The 21,189-nt window shown below is 42.4% G+C and overlaps 1 protein-coding gene across 3 annotated transcripts in view; it reads right to left on the bottom strand.

The window, feature by feature from the left end:
- Window positions 1-21,189, bottom strand: part of CRACD (capping protein inhibiting regulator of actin dynamics) — a 64,038-nt gene that overhangs the window by 17,977 nt on the left and 24,872 nt on the right. For 2 of the 3 annotated variants that reach the window (XM_039249045.1, XM_039249046.1), the window contains exons 3-4: window positions 8,328-8,463; window positions 758-922 (exon numbers count right to left, since the gene is read on the bottom strand). In XM_039249045.1, the coding sequence (XP_039104976.1) occupies window positions 758-922; window positions 8,328-8,447 (285 nt within the window). In that variant the 5' untranslated portion in view covers window positions 8,448-8,463. Of the gene's footprint in view, window positions 1-757; window positions 923-6,340; window positions 6,351-8,327; window positions 8,464-21,189 lie in introns of those variants that run through there. The other variant, XM_039249048.1, reaches the window with a different exon arrangement.

The following is a 21,189-nucleotide window of genomic DNA, read 5'->3' as shown; positions in this document are numbered from 1 at the left end:
CCAGCTACTGGTGGGCCACTTCCTCCTTCCCCACTAGAGGCCTGAGAGGGTCCCTTCTGCTGCTGGAAGGACTCTCATTCCAGGATATGCTCATGGTGTTTCTTTCTGAGTGTCAAAAGACCAAATCTAGGTAAGACAATGCTGGATCAATGTGACTTTCTTTCCTCATTAAGCAGAGTTCAAGCTAGCCTGTTTGATGTGTACTATCTTGTTAAGCACCTACTTCTTTCTTGTTTCCCTTGAAATTAGTCCAATTTGACAAGAAATTATTCAGTGCTACTAATTAAACACTAGCTACATCCGAGGGAGACAGAGATGTATAAGATCCAGTTTGTCCTCAAGGAACTCAACATTCAGAGGTGGAGAGAAAACAATTATGTGGACACAGATGAGTATGGATGTGGACGAGGCAGTAAGGATGCACAGCAAAGGCACAGAGGAGACAGCACAGCCCGGGGGTGAGGCCGGCATCCCCGATGAGGTGAGCCAACCTGAGTCTTGAGGAGTGAGTGGAAAGCACTGTGAAGAGCACATGCAAAGGTCATGTCTTCTCTTCCTCCCCCTCCTCCAAGTGGACCCCACTGTAGATCACGGCACCTGACCAGGAAGTGCCCTGCAGCCCCGGGCGACTCATCAGAAAAGCTTCTGCCGCATACTCCCTGTACCGCAGACCCGAGAGTTCTCAGACGCCCCAGTTCACTGCCTGACGTCCTCCCCACATGTGTTAGCAACAAGTCATTCCCAGGAGGGGCCTTACTTTGTTCTCGGTGTCTGACAGGATGATGTCCTCCTGGGTCACAATTTCCATGGGACTGGTCAGGAACAGATCCTCTTCTAAGCTAGCCTCGCCACTGTCTGCCTTCTTCATGGGAATGGCATTGGGTGGTGGCTGCCCAAACTTGATGTTTTTGCTCAACTGTCGCTGGAGAAAAACAAAAGAAAGACGTTCTGAAGCAGTGAAGCAGTTCACAATAAGTACAACCAGATACCCCAGCATATCTAGTAGGCAGTGAGGCATATTCTGTGCACAACGTTTCTAGACTAAATACCATGCCAGTAAGCCTGATGCAGTCCTGTAATAAGTGATTTGTTTTCCAATTTCTTTTCTTTTCTTTCCCCATCTTCAAGCCATGAGCTTTTTCATCCAGCCACCTCTTTCATGGAGATGCCAACATTATCCAGGGGGTAGAGGGCCCATTATTTCTGAACCAAAAGTTGGGATATATGTTATGACAAAAGTTTTTCGATTAACCTATAAATTTATTTCTAAAGGAAGTCTTTTAAACATATAAAAATCATATAGAATATAATTACGTGAAATGCAGTAACCAGTGAGGGAATCAAGACTCTTGTGGTTGCTGCAGCAAGGGAACCCTCCAGCCTCTCTCGGACACATTCCTGTTGAATGTTTATGCATCAGCCACCTTCCTCATCAGCCCCTCGCTTGAACATCATGTTCCGGTCACAGTGAGCACCAGGGTGAAGAAGGCCCCAACGTCGGCAAGCCTTTCCATGATCAATGCCAAAGTCATGGGAGGCACAGGAATAGTCCTGCCCTGCCACTAGGACTTCTTTTTGCCTTGCTGCAGCTAGGCTCTGTGAACTGTGGGGCAGAAGGAGCCCAATGGGGAAAGGACAGAGAAGTAGTCAGAAGGAAAGGGCCACGGACAGATTTGTTACTGGTGGCAGGTAGATAGATGGGGGGGTGTGTGTTTGGCGGGGGGAGGGAAGGGACAGGTGATGGAAATGGGGACGATAAATAGTATGTAGAATTAAAGAAAAGCCAGATTAGAAAATATACTCCCTGAAGAAAGAAATATAAATATAACAGTTTAAGAAAGGGCAAACTATTTAATGGGCTGCAGCAGAAAACAATAAACGACATTCAGGAAGAAGAAAGGGCATGCCGTGGCCACCTGAGAGACTACTGGATTTAATATACTATGGAAACTCTTGCCTTCATCTCTAGCAGGTTTCTCAACCTTGGCACTACTGACATTATAAGCCAGATGATTTTTGTGTGGGGAGCTCAGCCTGTGCACCGTAAAATGTTTAGCAGCACCCTGGCCTCTGGACACTAGATGCCTGTAGCGATCCCTTCCCTGTCAAGACATCCAAAAATGTCTCCAGAGGTGGGTAAAATTGCCTCTGGCTGAGAGCTACGGCTCTACATCTAGGTACTTGGGCTTCATAGTCCTGTTATGCCTCAAAAAGGAAAAAGAAAAGAAAAAGAAAGAAAAGAAAGGAAGAAAAAATGCATTATTTGATATTTATCTTTAATTTGGCTAATATTTAATCCCATAGAGCTGCCAAGAGCATTAGCAATCCCATAGTCCAAACCCCTCATTTGACAAAAACTGTCAGAGACCCAGTGGGGAGAGGTGACTGGCCCAAGCTTATGGAAAGAATGAGTGGCCCAAAAGGGATTTGAATCTAGATCTCCTAAAACCATATTCAGCATTATTTGCATTGCACTCCACAGGTTCTCACAAATTTGACATCATGCTTCTTTCTTGTAGGGGCAGAAATAAAGAGGACGCAGCATTCTTAATACCTTGTTGAAGTTCCCTGGCAGGGGAATCCCACGAGCGAACTCCCCCTTTGTCCTCTGAACTCAAGGGTACCAAATCCACTCTCTCGTGCCCAGCTGCCCCTCAGCCTTGCATGGTGGACGGTGAGGTTGCAGAGACATGGAAGAGGTGAGCCCACGACTCCCCTGCCCACATCCCCAGGGCACCCCGGCATGCCAAATCAGGAGCACAGAAAGACAAAGGACTTGTATTTGATCTGCTGGTATTTCAGCCTGAGCCTGGACCCCCGGGCACCACAGAGAAGGAGCACACATCAAAAGCCTGAATTCAGCCAGTGAAGAACAGCTTGAGCAGCCTAAACGGGTTTCAGGGAGGAGAAAGGCTGAAAGAAGGGTGTCTTCTCAAAACAAGTTTAGCAGGAAGCGGCAGTTAGTATCTACTCTCTAAGCAGATCAATCAGCAGGCATGGTTAGAGCAGCCGATGGAGTTAGACAAGAAAACACAGTGTAACAAAGTCACAGGCCCGGCTTACTCTGCTGACCTTTGGGAGAGGGATAGGGACCTGGACGGAAGAGGTGGCATGGTTCCTGGGTCCTAGTGAAAGCTTCAGCAGGAGTTCCCTCTGGGATGCCCAGCCCAGACTTTGGTTTACCAGTTATCCCTTCTCTAGGAGTGCTGGCCAGGGGCTAGAAAGTGTTGTAAAATCCCTTAGACTGAGACCTCCCGTTGTCAGGGTCTACCATCTCTCAATGCTCTTGAATGATGACATTATTTCTTCTGGTTATAACAGAAAGAATAATTCTTGAATGGGCTTCCAAGGAGAACCTGGCCTAACACTCTAATGCCAATTAGCTAGGATTATTTTGCCACCATCACACACAAAAAAAGAATATGCTGATATTTTTCTTCATAAGGGCACTTTTTAAGATACTGATGTTGGTCCACCCTGACGCTTATAAGACAAACAAGCATGACAAAATGTAACTGCAGTCTTGATGGAAGTAAATTCCAAAGATGGGATGGCTATTATGGTAACCAGTGAAAAAGCTACAAGAAAATGAAAACAGGAAATAGATGGAAAAAGAACAGGAGAAATAAGGCACATGGGACAAGGCTGAGAAACGAAGAGAGCGATGTTAAGAAATGAAGGAGAGAATGAAATACAAGAGGCCGACTGAGAGGAAGGTGCAGGTGCAGAGGAATCGCATAGAGAGGAGGGGTGTGGACCTGGCTGCAGGTACAAGAGCTGAGGGTGGGGAGGAAGGGAGGGAAGGAGAGAGGGAGGGAGGCAATGACAATGATTTATGTCACAAATATGTTCATCCTGGCAAAAGAAACACAATGCTGTTGCTTTTGAGAATAACGGTGTGCATTTCTGTGAAGCTGCTGATTTAAAATCCTTCTAGAAAAAATAAATTCAGACTGGTGGCTGGGAGCTTAGGGGGATGGAGGTGGGGAGGACCCAGGTCATCAAAGAAATGCTGGCTACATTTAGGGACACGGCTGTAGCCTCTCTGCCCAGACAAAGGACTGTCTTCATAGACACCATTGCAGCTGTCAGGGATGAGACCATAGAGCAAGGCCAGGGTAAGACTTAGGGTCCAAGGCCATGGTGACTGATCCTCAGGTTCTCAAGGCTGAGACTCTTGCACCTGCATGCTTTCCCTTCCCTGCAGTTCCTGCTCCAAATGCTTCCTTCAGCGGACTCAAAGGAGACAGGGCCGTTGAGACACTGTGTGATTTATTGACAATTAAAAGGTGACTGCTAAAACCTACTTGGCAATCTTGGGTGTCATGTGACTGGACTATAGGGATCAATGTGACTTTTTTGTGACTTTAACTCTGCCCATTATTCAGGCATTGTCATGAGAGAAACTTTGATAGAAGCAGTCACTGAAAACCAGACTGTGCTGATGGAGCTTGCCCTTATAAACTACTACCACTCCCCTCCACCTTTGTCTAACACCCACGGGCTCTTTATATACACTACAATTACAACCAGGGAAGAGAGAATGCTCTGCCTATCCTAACATCCATGCTGCTTGTGGCTGTGAATGGGGTGACTGTTAGGACTGGAATGTGAGCTGAAAGGGTCTATATTTTATTCATTCAAATTGGGCCATTTAGTTGTAATATGGAATGTCAGAGGATGATGTTATAGGAATGCACATCCATATTTATGAGGCTTTTTCCTATGGTGTGGAAATTCCAAGCACATCATATTCTGCAGCTCTCACACTGCCAGTATTTAGATTCCCCCAGATTTTTCACAGCCAGCCTTCAGACCGTGTCTGTGAGGACAAAGGCAGAGGAAGAAATAAGTTGCTGTCTCCTTGAGTGAACTACAGATTCACCCATAGTTAAAATGAATTTTTTAAAAGAGGCAAAAGAAGAAAGAATATAGATTTAAAGACATCTGCTCTACGCAGACATGGCTAAGAGCAGGTATTTATTCTTTGTGTCCTTGACAGCTGCATAAGGTGTTAAAATCCTCAAACATATGACACTTAGGTGTTTTTAAAGTGAAATCTAGCTCAGCAGGAGACAGCAGCTACTGAAAATGGAGGTTTTCCCTCCTGGACTAAATAAATAGTCCATGGGCTAAGAGAATTACTAGCATTTTCTTACAAAGGTGTGGTATAAGTCTAAAAATCGCCTGCAGGCTTAGAGTATGATGCTCCTACCCAAGTTTTATCATCAGTTGTTAGACATTTCATAGCCTGGTCTGATCTGAAATAAACAGAAACCTCCCTGATCCGTGCTCTGGACAGCTGTAAGGAATGTCAAGGTCATTGCGTTCCAAATTCAATGAAGTGTGAAGCTTAGCAAACCACTCCATGCGATAGCAGGTAAGCCGTGACTTCGTATAGATGGCAAATTTTAAGAAATGGAGGGGCCAGATCATTCAGCATCGTCATCCCCTTATTTTTCAGATGGGGAAAATGTGGCTCAGACAGGTTAAATGACTTCACTGCAGGCCACACAGCCAGGTGGTGGTGGAGGCTTGGCACAGGCTTTTTATTTCACCCATTGGCCATGGGACAGCTGACTGTTATGTGTAGGGTCTTCAAAAAGGGCACCACTGTTGTTTTTGTCCCTATAATTAGAATTTGTTCTGTATATTAGAATTTGTCCCTATAATTAGAATTTGTTCTCCCTACAAACATGTATTAACTTTTATACTCAAAAGAGTAATTTTTCTCTTAAAGATTCAGTCATTTGCCACAGAAATTTTGGCAGGTGATAGATTCACTTTATTCAGAAAAGTGCAGGCTAATTTTCCGCTGCATTCAGTCCTTCTGTACTCAACAGAGAGATACAAACCACCATGGTGCAACACAGGGCAGCCTAGCTGGGATGACTGCGTGTGGACACTAGAGGGCAACCTTTCCAAACAGTCAGTGCAGGCACGGTTCTTGGGTTTCCAAGGGCCGGGAAGTTTCTTAGGCCAGAGAAAAATGGCTTTTTCTCTTTTTATTCTAAGTGACATTCCAAGAGAAATCTCACTTTAAAAGAATGTCCTGATAATGGTGGCTAATCAGCTTGCCAGGACATCTACTGTCAAAAAGGTGTTATCCATAACTCTTCTCTGTTTTTCATAAAGATACGTACATACACAAAGACAATTTCAGACATAAAAAACATACATGCCTCTGACATAACTAAACACCCTCATTCCATGCTGGAGTCTAGGAGGGGGCGGTGTCTTATGCTGCTTAGTAAGCATCAATACCAGCATAACGTTGTCATGGAAAAATGCAAAGCATTCATGCAAGTTAATAAAGTCAACTACTATTTCTATGACTTACCAGGAACATACTGCTTAGTCGACTGAAAAATAAAGCACAGTCTTTTGGGGGTGATACAATTAAATCTTATGTCACTCCAAAAATCACATTTTCTATGATAACGGTCCCCATTTCCCTCCTCAAAGAGCAAAGCCTCTTAATGTTTTAAAAATATAACCATTGAGCTGTAGGGCAGATTGTGAACCCATACAGCAGAAGCAAAATTAGCCAGACCTCGTAGGAGCAGATTGTCCAAAGGAACGCACTCCGATTAGTTATTCTGCTTTACTCACATTTTTCTTCCTGTTGTTAAAAGAACTGTTGCTTTAGGGAAGTTGGTTGTTTTACATTTTAACTGCGAGATCAGATTCTTTAAACTTGTGCCTCACAGTGTTAACAGGAATAAGAGGCACTCACATACTTTTTTATTGAGTTTCAGTAGTGCAGAGCTGTGTATTTTTTACAACTCCAAATCCACTTCCTGGAGTGGCAGTGGCACGCGGTGTGATGTTAGAACAGACATCATTTAAGACAACACATTATTATCAAATTTTTAAAGAACTCCTCAAAAGTCCTTATAAAGTACACCTGTTTCATGGGCTGAACCCTGTAAGTCACTCCTCTTGGAAAGGGGATATTATGAGGCAGGGGTTAGGAACTTCTTAAGAATAATATTCCAGGAACCAAAAGACTTCAAGAAGGAAAGGTAAAGGAGGTGGCATCAAGGGTTTCTTTGGCAATCACCACCCCTTTCTCTTCTCCAACCTGTGCGAAGTGACAGCTTCTTTTTTCTTCTGAGTCTATAAAATATGGAGCAGCATAGCCAGCAAGAACTGACAACGGAAACTGGTTTGGAAATGCTGGAAACTGAAGGAAGCACCTAGGTTAGCTCTGAGGACAAGATGACAGCCTTGGGCAATGGTTGGCAGTAGGTATAAAGATCTACACAAGTCTGGGTGTGGTTCCAGGGTGTGGGCTATTTCTCTGCCTGCCATATGCTGTGTTCAGCTGAGTGTGTGTGGATATGTAATCAAACACAGGTCACAAAACGCATAGCTAATGTTCAGTAGAAACAAGAACATTTCAAGAAAATAGAAAATTTCCTTTGAGTATAATGCTTCATTGTATTGGCAGCTATTCAAGCTAGCTGTTCCTTTTTTTTTGCTCTTTCATTCATTTATACATTTGTTATTGTAGACCTACAGACAGATGGAAACCAGCAAACCCCAGTCCCCTGTTCATAATCTGGATCGCCTCCAGGCTCTCCCATCTCAGAGAAGTGCTTGCTTAGGCGTGTCTGTCAGGGGAGTGGATGCTACCAAGCTATCAGGCAAACCTGCATGGTTAGATCCCGGGTGTCTGCTCCCCTTGCTTCTCCTAGATTTCCCATGATCTCAATCACATTTAGTGAATAATTATTTTACTATATTTTCATTATTAAGAAGTGACCACCTGAGTCAATTTTATGTAGAAAAAGTTGCTGGACTCGGCAGTGTGACCAGGAGGGAGGTTTAAGAGCTTCTTGGCATTCCTCCAAGACACAGCGGCTGAGAGGGAGCCAGATTTACAAGTACAGTAAATAATAGTCTCACCATTCACTGTCCAAGGATGGAGACCTGCTGTGCATGCCCTCAGCTCACAGTCAACCCTGTGCTTAGGATTATGGCCAACATTTAATGGTTGATTTCCCAACTCTACCCTCCCCCCAAGTCCTACAGCTTCTCCTGGGTACCTATCCTCATGATATGAAGTTAAAAGTGAAGGAACAGCCTGAGAGAAAAGGAGAGAGGGTGTTGTACAGGTGGGTACACGTGACAATGTACCTCTCACAGCTGGATGGAAGGCTTCCCGAGAACAGAATCAGGTTTGAGAAGGCAAAATTTTTCACTAGAAACTACCCCTGGTCCTCCCGATCCATTATTCAAGGCCACTCTGGGGATTCTCCCACTTCCCGCCATAGCTGGGGCCCCTCCTATGGCTCTGACTTTCCAATCTCAAGCTGTCTTACCTGAAGAGTTTTGACTTTGCCCAGGATGTTGTCCTGTGACATTGCTTGAACTGTCTGCTCACTTTCTGCTCCCCCATCAGGGATAAAAATACTGTCATGGGAAAATGCCCGGGTTCCCATAGAATAGTTGAAGGACCTGGAATGCAAATCATGTGCTTCGTTTTATTAGGATGATAATATTTCTTTTGGCAATTCAGTTTCCTCTTCCTCCTGATTTACGGGACTCTACCCATAACCCCTGTCTCATTCAGAATGCACTTCCAGCACTGTGTCCTTTTCTAAGGATCAGCCAAGTAGCCTGGGTGGACGAAAGGATCTCATAGTAATAAGGAAACATGTCTCCAACACAATGTTTTAGAGCCACTCAGTGAGAGAACTCAAAGACACCTATTTACTTGTAGAGGACCCAGGACAGAAGGCATTGCAGGAATTTAACTGGAGGAGCCTATGTCCTTGTGAGCTGTCACTACCAGTTTTCCCCCAGTAAGTCCTGTCAACTAGCACTATTTAAGTAATGTGGAGATCTAGAAGTCAAAGGCAAGAGATTCCTTCTTTTGGACTGTAATCAAACTGTTAGAAAAATACACACATCTAAAATGAAGACTTGACAAAGATTAAAATTGCTGATAGAGACTACACAGATAGTTTCTCCAGCTAGCCTCTTTAAGAGAAAGGTATCTTAGGGTAATTTGGTGAGCTTCATGGACACTGAGCAGCTTATAAGTGGCAGGTACCCAACGATAAACACTTTCCAGTTGAAGGGTTACACTTTGACAAATCTGGACTTCCCAGGCAGAATCACGCTCCCTGTAGGGCAAGGCAGGTACATTTCCATGATTCCAGGCCCATGGGTAGACTCTCAGGAGTGAGAAGGCACTTCCCCCTTTCCCTCCTCAAGAAGGGGGCCCAGCTGGAGGTTTTATCAAGTGACCAAGTGCCAGCACTGGGGGAAAGGTGCCTCCAGCTGGTACTCTTAAATTGAATTACAGAAATGGAGTGGGCAGGGTCCTGAACAAATCTAGACTGAGCTGGGAAGACTGGGTACCAAATTGTATCTTCTGATTTGCCAAATTACAGGCAGCATGGTAAAAAGCAGATGAGGTTTAGAAACAAAACACTTGGGTGTGAGCCTCCTGGCTATGTGATCTTTGTCAATAATAATAATCATAATAGCCAAGACCAACTCTCACCTTGGTGAAAAACTGCCAAGAGCTTCGCTTTCATTATTTCAACACCAATCCCTTGTTGCAGATGAAACTCAGGGGGTAAATCATCTTATCTCCAGTCATCCAAACAGAAGTAGTAGACTGAGGAAATGGATTCAGAGCTGCTGAGTACAGTCCTTCACCAGCCAGCTTAAGTGTCTTAAAGCAGTGGAAGGTCTCAGCGCCTTCTCTCCCATGAGTGAAATGGGGTGTGAGTGGGCCAGTGGGAGAGGAAGACAGGATGCAAATGCCATGTGGGCTGGAATACGGGAGGATTAGCGATGGTAAACAGCCAGAAGAGTGGGTAAGCTTTCAGCTAAATAACACCACATACTATAAAACAGGAACCCACTTTGTGAAATATGAGGCACTGTTTAGGATATGAATATGGAAAGAATTAAATAGATCATTATCTCCCTGTCTTCAGAGACTCTGTGACCTGTGTTTGAAAATGAACATCCAGGTTTACCTAAAGAAGCTACGAAATAAATTTTCCATTTAAAAATCAATTCTTTTAGTATTCTATTTAAACTTCTCTTTCAGATCCCTGGCTATGATCCAGGTGGGAGAAGAGGTAACCGACTTCATTCCTACTTAGTGTCTTTACAGATGGCTTATATACATACCCATGCTTTCAAACATTCTTACAAAACATCTATACACAAGTCCATTTTAGAAGCTTCATAAATGTTTACCAATGACCCACATTTGCGTGGCCAACATGATCTTGGTGTTAGACCAAGTCCCATTCTAGTTTCTAAGTCAACCCTGATTCAATCAGGGTTGGGAACTTCATCTTCCTGATCCCATTGCTTTTCCAAGTAGGCTGAGCAGTGACACTCTCCTACTTTTCTGTGTTGCCCCAAATGTTGCTTGTTGCCCACCACACTTTAATGTCCACCCATTCCTACTTCCAGATAATCGTACTGAAAAACTGAGAAAATGAGCAGTAACAATAAGTAGTAGTAATTATAGTAAGAGAGGTAGTCACAACTGTAATATTAATACTGGCTAAATTTTATCAAGCCCTTCTTGCTATGTCCCTTGCATATGGCTAACCTCTTTAGTAGAACATCTAAGTCTTTTTTCTTTAAGTTTATTTATTTATTTTGAGAGAGAGAATGAGCATGAGTGGGGGAGGGGCAGAGAGAGAGAAAGAGAGAGAGAGAATTCTAAGAAGGCTCCTTACTGTCAGCAAAGAGCCTGACACGGGGCTCAAACTCACAAACTGTGAGATCATGACCTGAGCCAAGGTCAAGAGTAGGATGCTTAACCAACTGAGCCACCAAGGTGCCCCTAAGTCCTTTGATATATAATATTTAAACCTTACGTGGTGGTCACTATTATTAAGCTTAATTACAGATGAAGAAACTGAGGTTTGAAGACAGGAAGTGATTTACTATAAATTAAGTGACTATATATGTGGATCAGTTTCTGGCCTTGTTTCCATTGATCAACTTGTCTATTCTTACAGCAGTAATCCCATACTGTCTTAATTAGTATAGCTTTTTAATGAGTCTCAGTATCCTAGTAGTTTAATTTCTCCAGCTTTGATTTTTTTTCAAGATGGTGATTCTTATCTCTGTATTTCTACATAAATTTACACACACACACACATACAGAGTCCAACACACTCCTAGAATTACTTTCATGATGTCATTAGATCTACAGATAAATTCTGGGATAACTAACATCTGTATAGTTTTTGATCTTTTAATCTATGAACATCAGATACCCCTTTGTTTAGATCCCTCTTACTTTCTGTCAATAATGTGTTGTAGTTCTGTGTGTAGAGGTCTTATACACATTTTCATAGATTTATTCCTACATATTTGATGTTTCTGAACTGACTATAAGTAGCATATATAGGTTAAAATTTTTATTTTCTAATGGCTTATTGGTAGCAAATTAAAATACAATTGGTCTTTGTATATTGTTCTTAAAACTAGGCTTAGCTAAATTTATTACTTATAATAATATGACTTGATTCTTTTGGATTTTCTATGAATACAAGCAAGTTGCCTGTGACAAAAGGCAGTTTTATTTCATTATTTTATTATTTTTTAGGTTTCCTTATTTATTCTGAGGGAGAGACCATATGCATGCAAACAGGGTAGAGTCAGAGAAACAGGAAGAGAAAGAATCCCAAACAGGTCCCACACTCAGTACAGAGCCCAACATGGGGCTGGATCCCATGACTGTGAGACCACGACCCAAGCAGAAACCAAGAGTTGGATGCCCAACTGATTGAGCAGCCCAGGTTCCCCTTATTTCATTATTATTATTATTATTATTATTTTTTTTTTTGGTCACAGTGCATTAGCTAGGAACTTCAAACAAAGTTGAACAGAAGTCGTGATGCTTTCAAACTAAGCAAAAATGTATTCAATATTTTACCATTATGTTATGCTCTTACCTATAAATTTTTGTAGGTTATATTACTGCTTCTTTGAAAAGACAGGCAATCTATCATCTTTTTTATTTTAAATTTTTTTATTTAAATTCAAGTTAGTTAACATAGAGTGTAGTATTGGTTTCAGGAGTAGAACCCAGTGATTCATCACTTACATACAATACCCAGTGCTCATCTCAACAAGTGCCCTCCTTAATTCCCATCATCCATTTAACCCATCCCCTCACCTACCTCCCCTCTAAAACCCCCCAGTTTGTTCTCTGTAGTTAAGAGTCTCTTATGGTTTGCTTCCCTCTCTGTTTTTATCTTATTTTTCTTTCCCTTCCCCTATGTTCATCTGTTGTTTCTTTAACTCAACGTATGAATGAAATCATATAATATTTGTCTTTCTCTGCCTGACTTATTTCGCTTAGTATAATACATTCTAGTTCCATCCACATTATTGCAAATGGCAAGATTTCATTCTTTTTCATCACCGAGCAGGATTCCACTGTATGTATGTGTGTGTGTGTGTGTGTATATATATATGTATATATGTATGTGTATATATATGTATATATATACACACACACACATATATATATATAGCGCACATCATCTTTATCCATTCACATATATCACATATATCCATCACATATCCATACACACACACACATACACACACACACATATATATATATACACACACACACATATATATATATATAGCACATCATCTTTATCCATTCATCAGTCAATGGATGTTTGGATTCTTTCATAATTTGGCAATTGTGGATAGTGTTGCTATAGACATTGGGGTGCATGTGCCCCTTGAAATCACCATTTTTGTATCATGTGGATAAAAACCTAGTAGTGCAATTGCTGGGTAGTAAGGTAGTTCAAGACAGTATGGTACTGGCACAAAAACAGACACATGGATCAACGGAACAGAATAGAGAATCCAGAAATGGACCCACAAATATATGGCCAACTAATCTTCAACAAAGCAGGAAAAAGTACCCAATGGAAAAAAGTCTCTTCAGCAAATGGTGCTGGGAAAACTGGACAGTGACATGCAGAAGAATGAAGTTGGACCACTTTCTTACACCACACACAAAAATGAATTAAAAATGGATGAAAGACTTAAATGTGAAACAGGAAACCATCAAAATCCTAGAGGAAAAAACAGGTGACAACCTATTTGGCCTTGGCCACAACAGCTTCTTAAGAGAAATGTATCTGGATGCATGGGAAACAAAACCAAAAATGAACTATTGGGACCTCATCAAGATAAAAATCTTCTGTACAACAAATGAAACAATCAACAAAACTAAAAGGCAATGGATGGAATGGGAGAAGATAATTGCAAATGACATACCAGATAAAGGGTTAATATCCAAAACCTATAAAGAATTTATCAAACTCAACACCCAAGAAACAAAGAATCCAGTGAAGAAATGGGCCGAAGACATGGATAGACACTTTTCCAAAGACATCTAGATGGCTAACAGACACATGAAACGATATTCAACATTATTCATCATCAGAGAAATACAAATCAAAGCCACAAGAAGATACTGTCTCACACCTGTCAGAATGGCTAAAATTAACAACTCAGGCAACAACAGATGTTGGTGAGGATGTAGAAGGGAACACTTTTGCACTGCTGGTGGGAATGCAAAATGGTGCAGCCACCCTGGAACACAGTATGGAGGTTCCTCAAAAAAATATCCTTTATTTATAGCTGATATTAAGGTCTTTCTCTTTACCTTGGTGTATAGTAGTTTTATTCTGCTGAGGCCAGGTATGGATTTCCTTTACTTTATCCAGCTGGGGATACATAATACTTCGTTGCCTGGTATTTTTCATCAGTTTTGGAAAATTCTAAGCCACTATTCCTTCAATATTGCTTCTACCCCTTCTTCCTTTATTTCCCCACCCCCTGATTCTCTAATGCTAGAATGCTTCCCCATAAGCCATATGTCCTAATGCTATTTTCTGTACCTGTCATTCTTTTTACTCAATATGGTTCAGTCTGGATTTTTCTACAGAATTCGCCTTCAGGTCATTAATTCTCTCTCTGTGTCAAATCTGCTGTTAAAATTATCTATTGAGTGCTTAATTTCAGTAGCATTTTTCATATCTAGATCTCCATTTGATTCTTTTTAATAGATTCTAGTTGTCTGGTAAAGTTCTCTATCTTGTCAACTATTCTACTGAATATATTAATCACAATTATTTAAGTACCTCTATCTGAATCTCCAATATCTTTATCACCTTTGGGTCTACTTCTATTATTTTGTTTTTCTCATAGTCTGTTTCTCAGCTTCCGGGTAATTTTTTGATTAAATTCTATATATCCCGAATGAAACACTGCAGAGGCTGGGTTCTCTCTTTCCAGAGAGGATTCACCCACTCCTTCAGCCATCAGCAGAGGAGCAGATCACCGGAACCCAATCAGGGACTGAACTGATCATGGCTAGTAAGCAATCTTTGTAAGGCTCAGACTACTTCTGCTTTTCCCCACTTCTGTCCCAACTGACAGCCTGGATTGCTTCCTAAGGTCCCTCTCCTTGACAGTCCCTAAATCCCAATTTTCATCTTTCCAACACCACAGAATGTCTGTCCTACCTTTCAGCCTCTGTTCTTGTGCAGCTTTATCAACAGATTTGTCAAAAGGAAAATTGTTGCCTAGATTTAGATTCATTCTTCTGAATTTCTCTTCCCTTGGGGGTTTCAGTCCCTTAAGTCCTGGCTATCTTGGCAGCCTCAAACTCCAATTTTTGTATTCCAGGCTCCAGGAGTCTACAGCTCCACTGCCTTCTCCTCCTCTTGGCAGCCACCCTCTGGCTTCTTGGTCTCTTGCTCTCTACTAAGAGTCAGTGCTCACAGGAGAGAAGCAATATTCAGACAATTGGGCTCAACTGAGTGAGCATTCATTCTCTCCAAGATCTCATTGTTCAAGTCTGGTGCACTAGAAGCAATCTGATGTCTATAAACAGATGTCTTTGTTTTAATATTCTATCTGTATTTCTAGTTGTTCTTGGTGGAAGTTCTGATTTGCTATAAGCTACTTCATCACAGCCAGAAGTAGAAATGATTAAATAACTTTAATATCTATTACGTTTCTACATTTGTCAGAACCTACTTATTTATATGGTCTTTACTCTTGAGGGGATTACTTTTCAAAGTGACCAAAAACATTTCTTTTTCTTTTTATACCTGGTTTTTTTTCCTATTTCAAAGCTCTGAGAAGAAACAGTGGAGGAGAATGGTAACTGGTTTATTAGTTACATGAATGAACACACTCTTATAAATATTTCAGTATACATAATGCAAATCAACATTAAATCCTTGATAATTTGTAAAATTTAAAATCGTTGGTAATCATGATTACCAGTTCTGGCTCCAAACAACTCTACGAGGTAGATTATTTCCTTTTCTCTGAAGGGGAAGCTGAGACAAAGAGTAGGTAAAAGCCCTGCCCAAAGTTCCAGAATTTGAGGCAGGGCTGGAATTCAAACTGAATAGGCCACGTGTGGAGATCTCAGCTTGAAACTATGTTCTTATGAACAAAAAGCAATGGTAGAATCATTGTCCTTAACAGCTGGGAACTAGGAATTACATGATTGGGAGGTAGAGGGGCAATTTAACACAAATTGTACCTTAGCAGAGTTCATCGGGACTTCTTTATTCTTGACATTTAAAGATCTTTCACAATTGATTGCAAAGCAGTCCAGCCCTCCCCCTTTCTTTTATAATGAGTGAGCCTAGAGGCAGGAGCCTCAAAGCTGCAACTTTCCCTCAGGCTTTATGTCCTCAAATGGAAAAAATGGGGCTTTCTGTGTGGGAACCTTCTCTTCAGATGCTGAGAACACAGAGCAGCCTCTTGATCTTGAAAAGTGATGTATAAAGACCTCTAAAATTCCCCAGATTTTTAACTTCTAACTGAAGGATTGCCAATACATTGAACAGTCCTTTAATTTTAAACAAGATCTGAAGTCAAATGCAAAGCACACGTAGTAAAAGCAAACTCCAGAAGGAGAGAAGAAAGGCCCACTTGGGAAATTCATAACAACACTGGTCCCTGAGGAACAGTCTTCATTAGTTCAGGGAAGAATCACAGCCACTCCTCAGAAGAGCTAGAAAAATGGTCCCTTTGGACTTGGAGGTCCAGGCAGCAGAAGTTCCTGGGGCCCTGGGGACAGAAAGCATGGCTGAGATGTCATAACTCTCATTTCTGTATCTGTCCTGGCTTTGCTGCTGTTGTCATTGGTGTTATTGTTATTGGTGGAGTGGTTTAGATTTCAAAATTCTAATCAGAGGTGTCCGGTCAGCCAACAGACATCAGCTTTTGGGTTTCCCTTTAACTCTTCACCGACTCCTATGGTTATCTTTTGAAAGGCACAGATGATAGAATGACCTGCTGTACTCTTCTGGTTTTAACAATCACTTTAAAAAACTGTCTATGTGTCTCTAATACTATACGTTCCTCTCCCCATATGTCTCTAGCCACATAGTGAACCTGGCTACCTGGCTGTCCCACTGTCAACAAACTCAGTATCATCAGTGAAATTAAAGTCATCAGTGTTTCCCACAGAACTCCCATCTTTCCTATTTCTTTGTTACTGTCAACCCTCAGGCTCTGTGCCGTATGATTTTATGAGAGGTTAAGTCCAGGTTAGGGGAGAGCTATAGCTCCTATAGGGCACTGGACCTTAATGAATTACATCATCTGTCCTTTTGATTCAGAATTCCTCCAAAAGCAATGTAGAAATCATGGGGTAAGACTGAAGACCCCAAGCTGTGAGACCCACTCCAAGCCTACACTCCATTCTGCCTGCCCACACTCCTCTCTCCTTGTGCTCGGAGGCCCGGGCCGCTGCTTGCCACAGCTCCAGTGAGTTTCTACAAGGAAGCCAGCAGCTGGAAGGGGAGCTGCTACTCCGGGACACCGTCCACTGTGACAGTTAGCAGTCCTTGTAAAGCCAACAGTCCCTGCTCGCGGGGCTTTCTGTGATGACGGTGTGAGTCCACGACAACAGGAGCTGAGGTGCCGGAAAGCGAGAGAGAGAGACTTGAGCAACACAGAATCGAAACCAGAACTAACGCTCCTGAGTCACAGCTGACAGAGCTTTCCATCTTAACTCTCGATGTTTTATAGATATTTGGATTTCTTTGGGAACAAAGAGGCTACGCGAACAGCTGCTCGCCCATGATAAGAACATAGTGTTAAGAGACTCCCAGTTCATTCATGACTGCAAATCTTATACAAAAGAAGGTGGACCAGTTTTACTGCTTAAATACCAACTCTGTCAACACCAAATGAGATCCCAGCATCTGCGAATTTTTTTGTATTTACATAATATTGGCCAAGATTTTTTGTTATAGTAAAATATACTTAAAATGTTATTGTAGCCATTTTTAAATGTACAGTTCAGTAGCATTGAGTACATTCACAAGAACCCATCTAGAACTTTTCATCATCCCAAAATGACACTCTATACCCATTCAACAATAACTATCCAACGCCCCTTCTCCTGGCCCCTGGTAACCATTATTCTCTTTTCTATGTCTATGAATTGGACTATTTATTCCAGGTACCTCCTATAAGTGGACCATACATTTGTCTTTTTGTGTCTGGCTTATTTCACTTAGCATGATGTCTTTAAGGATTATCCATGTAGCATGTGTCAGAACTTCATCATTTTTTTTTTTAGAATTTCACCATTGTTAAAGGCTGAATAATATTCAACTACATCTATAATATATCACATTTTGTTTACCCATTCATCTGTGTATAAACATTTTGTTTTTCCCTTCTGGCCAATGTGACTTAATACTGCTATGAACAGTGGTATTAATCAAGATTTTTTTTTAAAGTTTATTTATTTAATTGAGAGACAGAGACAGTGTGAGTGGGGGATGGGCAGAGAGAGAGGGAGAGAGAGAATCCCAAGCAGGCTCCTCACTGTCAGTGCAGAGCCCAACAAGGAGTTCGAACTCACCAAACTGAGAGATCATGACCTGAGCCAAAATCAAGAGTTGGACGCTCAATCAGCTGAGCTACCAAGGTACCCCTATAGATGTTTAAAAAATGTATGAATATAGCATCATGACTCCTAACTATGTGTAGACTGGCTGAAAGATAAGTAGGTATGCCCTATGTCCTCATTTCACACTAAAGACTTGACATCACTTTCATATCCTCTACCCAAATTAAACAGTCACTCTCTGTAAAGATTAGTAGAGACTTTATAGGACAAAAGAAGAAAAAAAATGAGGAGGAAGAGAAGAGGAGGAAGAAGAGAGAACTTCTCGACATTTGCCTAAAATCATGGGACATTTGGAGGTGAAGTGCTTGAAAAGCTGATGATGGTATCTGAGTCACAGAGCAACAGCCCCTAGGTTCACCCCAGGAGGTTGAAACACCATGAAGGGGACTACTGACTGGAGACCAGAGACTTCTAATAGGTTGAGTCAATTCTAAGAGAAGGTGTGACTGTTAGCACTGAGACAAATTTGGGAGTGGCTTAGGGGGGTCTTCTTCTATCTAGATCTTATTATGTTTAAAGACCTTTGATCTAAGTCATTATGGGTTGGGAAAGAGAGGAAGAAAGACACTGCTATTCTTCCCCAACTCCACTCCTTCTCTTTCATTTACCCAGAGTCAGCTGTACTGACTGTCATAATTCTACCTAGAAGCTCTAAAGGGCATTTAAGATTAAATAATATAATACACCTGGGTGTACTTTGGCAGCACACTGACAAAATATAGAGGTGTTTTGAAGGGCTCATTTCTGTGCCTGTAGTTATAAAAGATTTCAGAAAACTCAGCTGAGGCCTGGATGCATTATAACCCCACTCTGCTATAGTACACAGCACTGGATTATTATGCTAGTAACCATGCCAAAAACAATGTAAAGTTCACACACTTAACCTTTGCCCAGGAGAAGCTTTATTTTTAATTTTAAAACTACTTCTAAAAATCACTGCAAATGTGGTATGAAGAACTTTTGTTTTTCCGGACCCCTAGAGGCAAGTTGCTGGCACGGTGCTCTCACCCCAACCCAGCTGGATAGTGGAGGCTCAGAGGCTTTGTTCTTAGACACATAAAAAGATGTGCACCGGAGACATTCAGAAGCAAGTGGAAGAACTGCTAAGAGTAGTTTAAGGGCCAGTGAGTGTCTAATTGTTACCGTTACCCTGGTTTTACCTCCACCCTGTTGTAATATGACTGACATCTATAAATGGTCTCCAGTTGAAGTACTCTGCAATTCTGCTTCCTCTCAAACCCCACAGTAACCTTAAAGTACTTAATCTGCCAGCTCAGAAACTTCCAGCGGTTCCCTTTTGCTAAAATCTTATGAGATGAAGCTGCAATGGTTACTGGCTCGCAAAGCTCTGCATGACAGAGCCTCAAACTACTCTGGCTCAATGATGGAGGGTGTGTAGTGGAGGGAGTCTGTGCTTAGACTCAGTGTGTGAGTCTGCCTACCACTGAAACCCAGTTCTCCCACTTACCAGCTGAGTGACCTTCAGCAAGTCACTCTACGTGTCTGTCTCCCTATCTGTAAATGGGGATGATAACAGGACCCCCCTCACAAAGCTACTGTTATGATTAAATGAGTTATAGTATGTAAAGCACTGAGAACACTGTAAGCACTTACATAAGTGTTATCCATTACTATCAAATGTTACCCTACTTCCAGCATCCTCCAAGGCAAACCACTCAGTTCCCTAAATATCCTCTCTGGGCTATATCATTGCATAGGCTCTTCCTCTCCATAGACTGCCCAATGCCAGTCTCTTGGTCCAGGCCCTACTCATCCTTCACAGTCCAGCTCAAATCTTATCAACTCCCCACACACAGCTTCTCTTGCTTCCTGGAAGAAAGGCCGATACACATATCTCTTACTGTTTTGTTATGGTTCCTATAATCAGGCCTTAAATAAGACAGAAAATAAAAGTTCTGTGCTTATTATAAAGTGCTACACAGATATGCTTCCAGCACTAATGGGACCATCTTATGTCCACCACAGTCCTTGGTTCTGCATGAGGGCAGGGATCACGGCTGCTACCTTTGTTTCTCCCACAGTGCTTTGTCCAATAAAATATGTGAGTAAAGGTTTTCAATGGAAGAGCAAATGATTAATACCGTAGAATAGTTAATCAGATGGGTTTTCCATGGAGAGGTCACTGAGGGAATGGAGAGCCCGAGACAAATGTTTTGATGGGAGGAGGGGGAATATTTTCAGACCACGCACATTTATCAGGTACGGTAGGCCTATGCAGGAGGCCATTGTGGGGAACTCTGAGAAGCCAGTTGGTGGGTAAGTCAGGAGAATGTTCAGCATCTTTAAAGGCTTCTTCTGGAGACTTCTCTTCAGTTCAAACTGGGGAAGTGTTCCAGGCTTTGCTTTCCACTTTCTATGTCAACCCCCCGCCCCCCCCCCACCTAGTTTTCCTGGTTTCATCTGTGTCTGTCACACAGAAACTAACCTTGAAAATTTACTCAACCGAAAGAAAATTTACTAGAAGAACAGTGGAGGCTCAAAGAACGAAGGAAGCTGGGGCCAAAGCTTGGAAAAAGAGGAGTTAGAACTGTAGTGGTGTGGGCATCAGGAACCACAGCAGCTGCCATGCCGCAGGAAGAGCCTGGTTATGGGCTGCCGCCAGGGTTGTGCCTCTTCCATCCTCGAGCACCTGCCACGTCCAAGCCTAGGAAAAAAGGTCAACGGGCCGGGGAGGTGGGGGTGGTGGGGGGAGGGGGTGTGTCCATGCTCATGGCAGACTGCAGCTGGGGGAAAGTGGAGGATCCGGCCCTTTTGGCTTCTGTCATAGAGGCAGGCACTATGTCCTATCAGAGGTATACACAGAGAGGCAAACTTGACGACTTAGGGGACAAAACAGGCAAAAACTTTTGGGAAGGGAAACTAGATGCTGACAGCTAAGTACCAAAACCAGCCACCACACCACACTGCTCATTCTGTGTCTTTATTCTCCTTTCCACCCTAGCCTACCTGGATGGACAACTTTTCTGAAAAGCACCCTGGTATTTTGATTATGCTTTTCTTGCAAGAGGCTGACTTTTCTTTCTCGGTGGTGTGTGCTGTGCCTGGGAGCTGAGGATGCTGGTCCCCATGCCACTGGGATGCCCAAGCCCAGGTCCAGTGCCCTGTGCCCAAGCTTCTCGGCAGAAGTGGTAGAGCTCAGACAGAGGGTACATGATGGGACTGTGGCCTGGAACTCAGGGCACCAGAAG

The sequence above is a fragment of the Hyaena hyaena genome, unplaced genomic scaffold (assembly GCF_003009895.1).
Source record: "Hyaena hyaena isolate Hyena2069 unplaced genomic scaffold, ASM300989v1 scaffold_329, whole genome shotgun sequence".
Taxonomy (NCBI): Eukaryota; Metazoa; Chordata; class Mammalia; order Carnivora; family Hyaenidae; genus Hyaena; species Hyaena hyaena.
The sequence above is the reverse complement of the archived record's forward strand: the minus strand, read 5'-3'. Positions and strand labels throughout refer to the sequence as shown.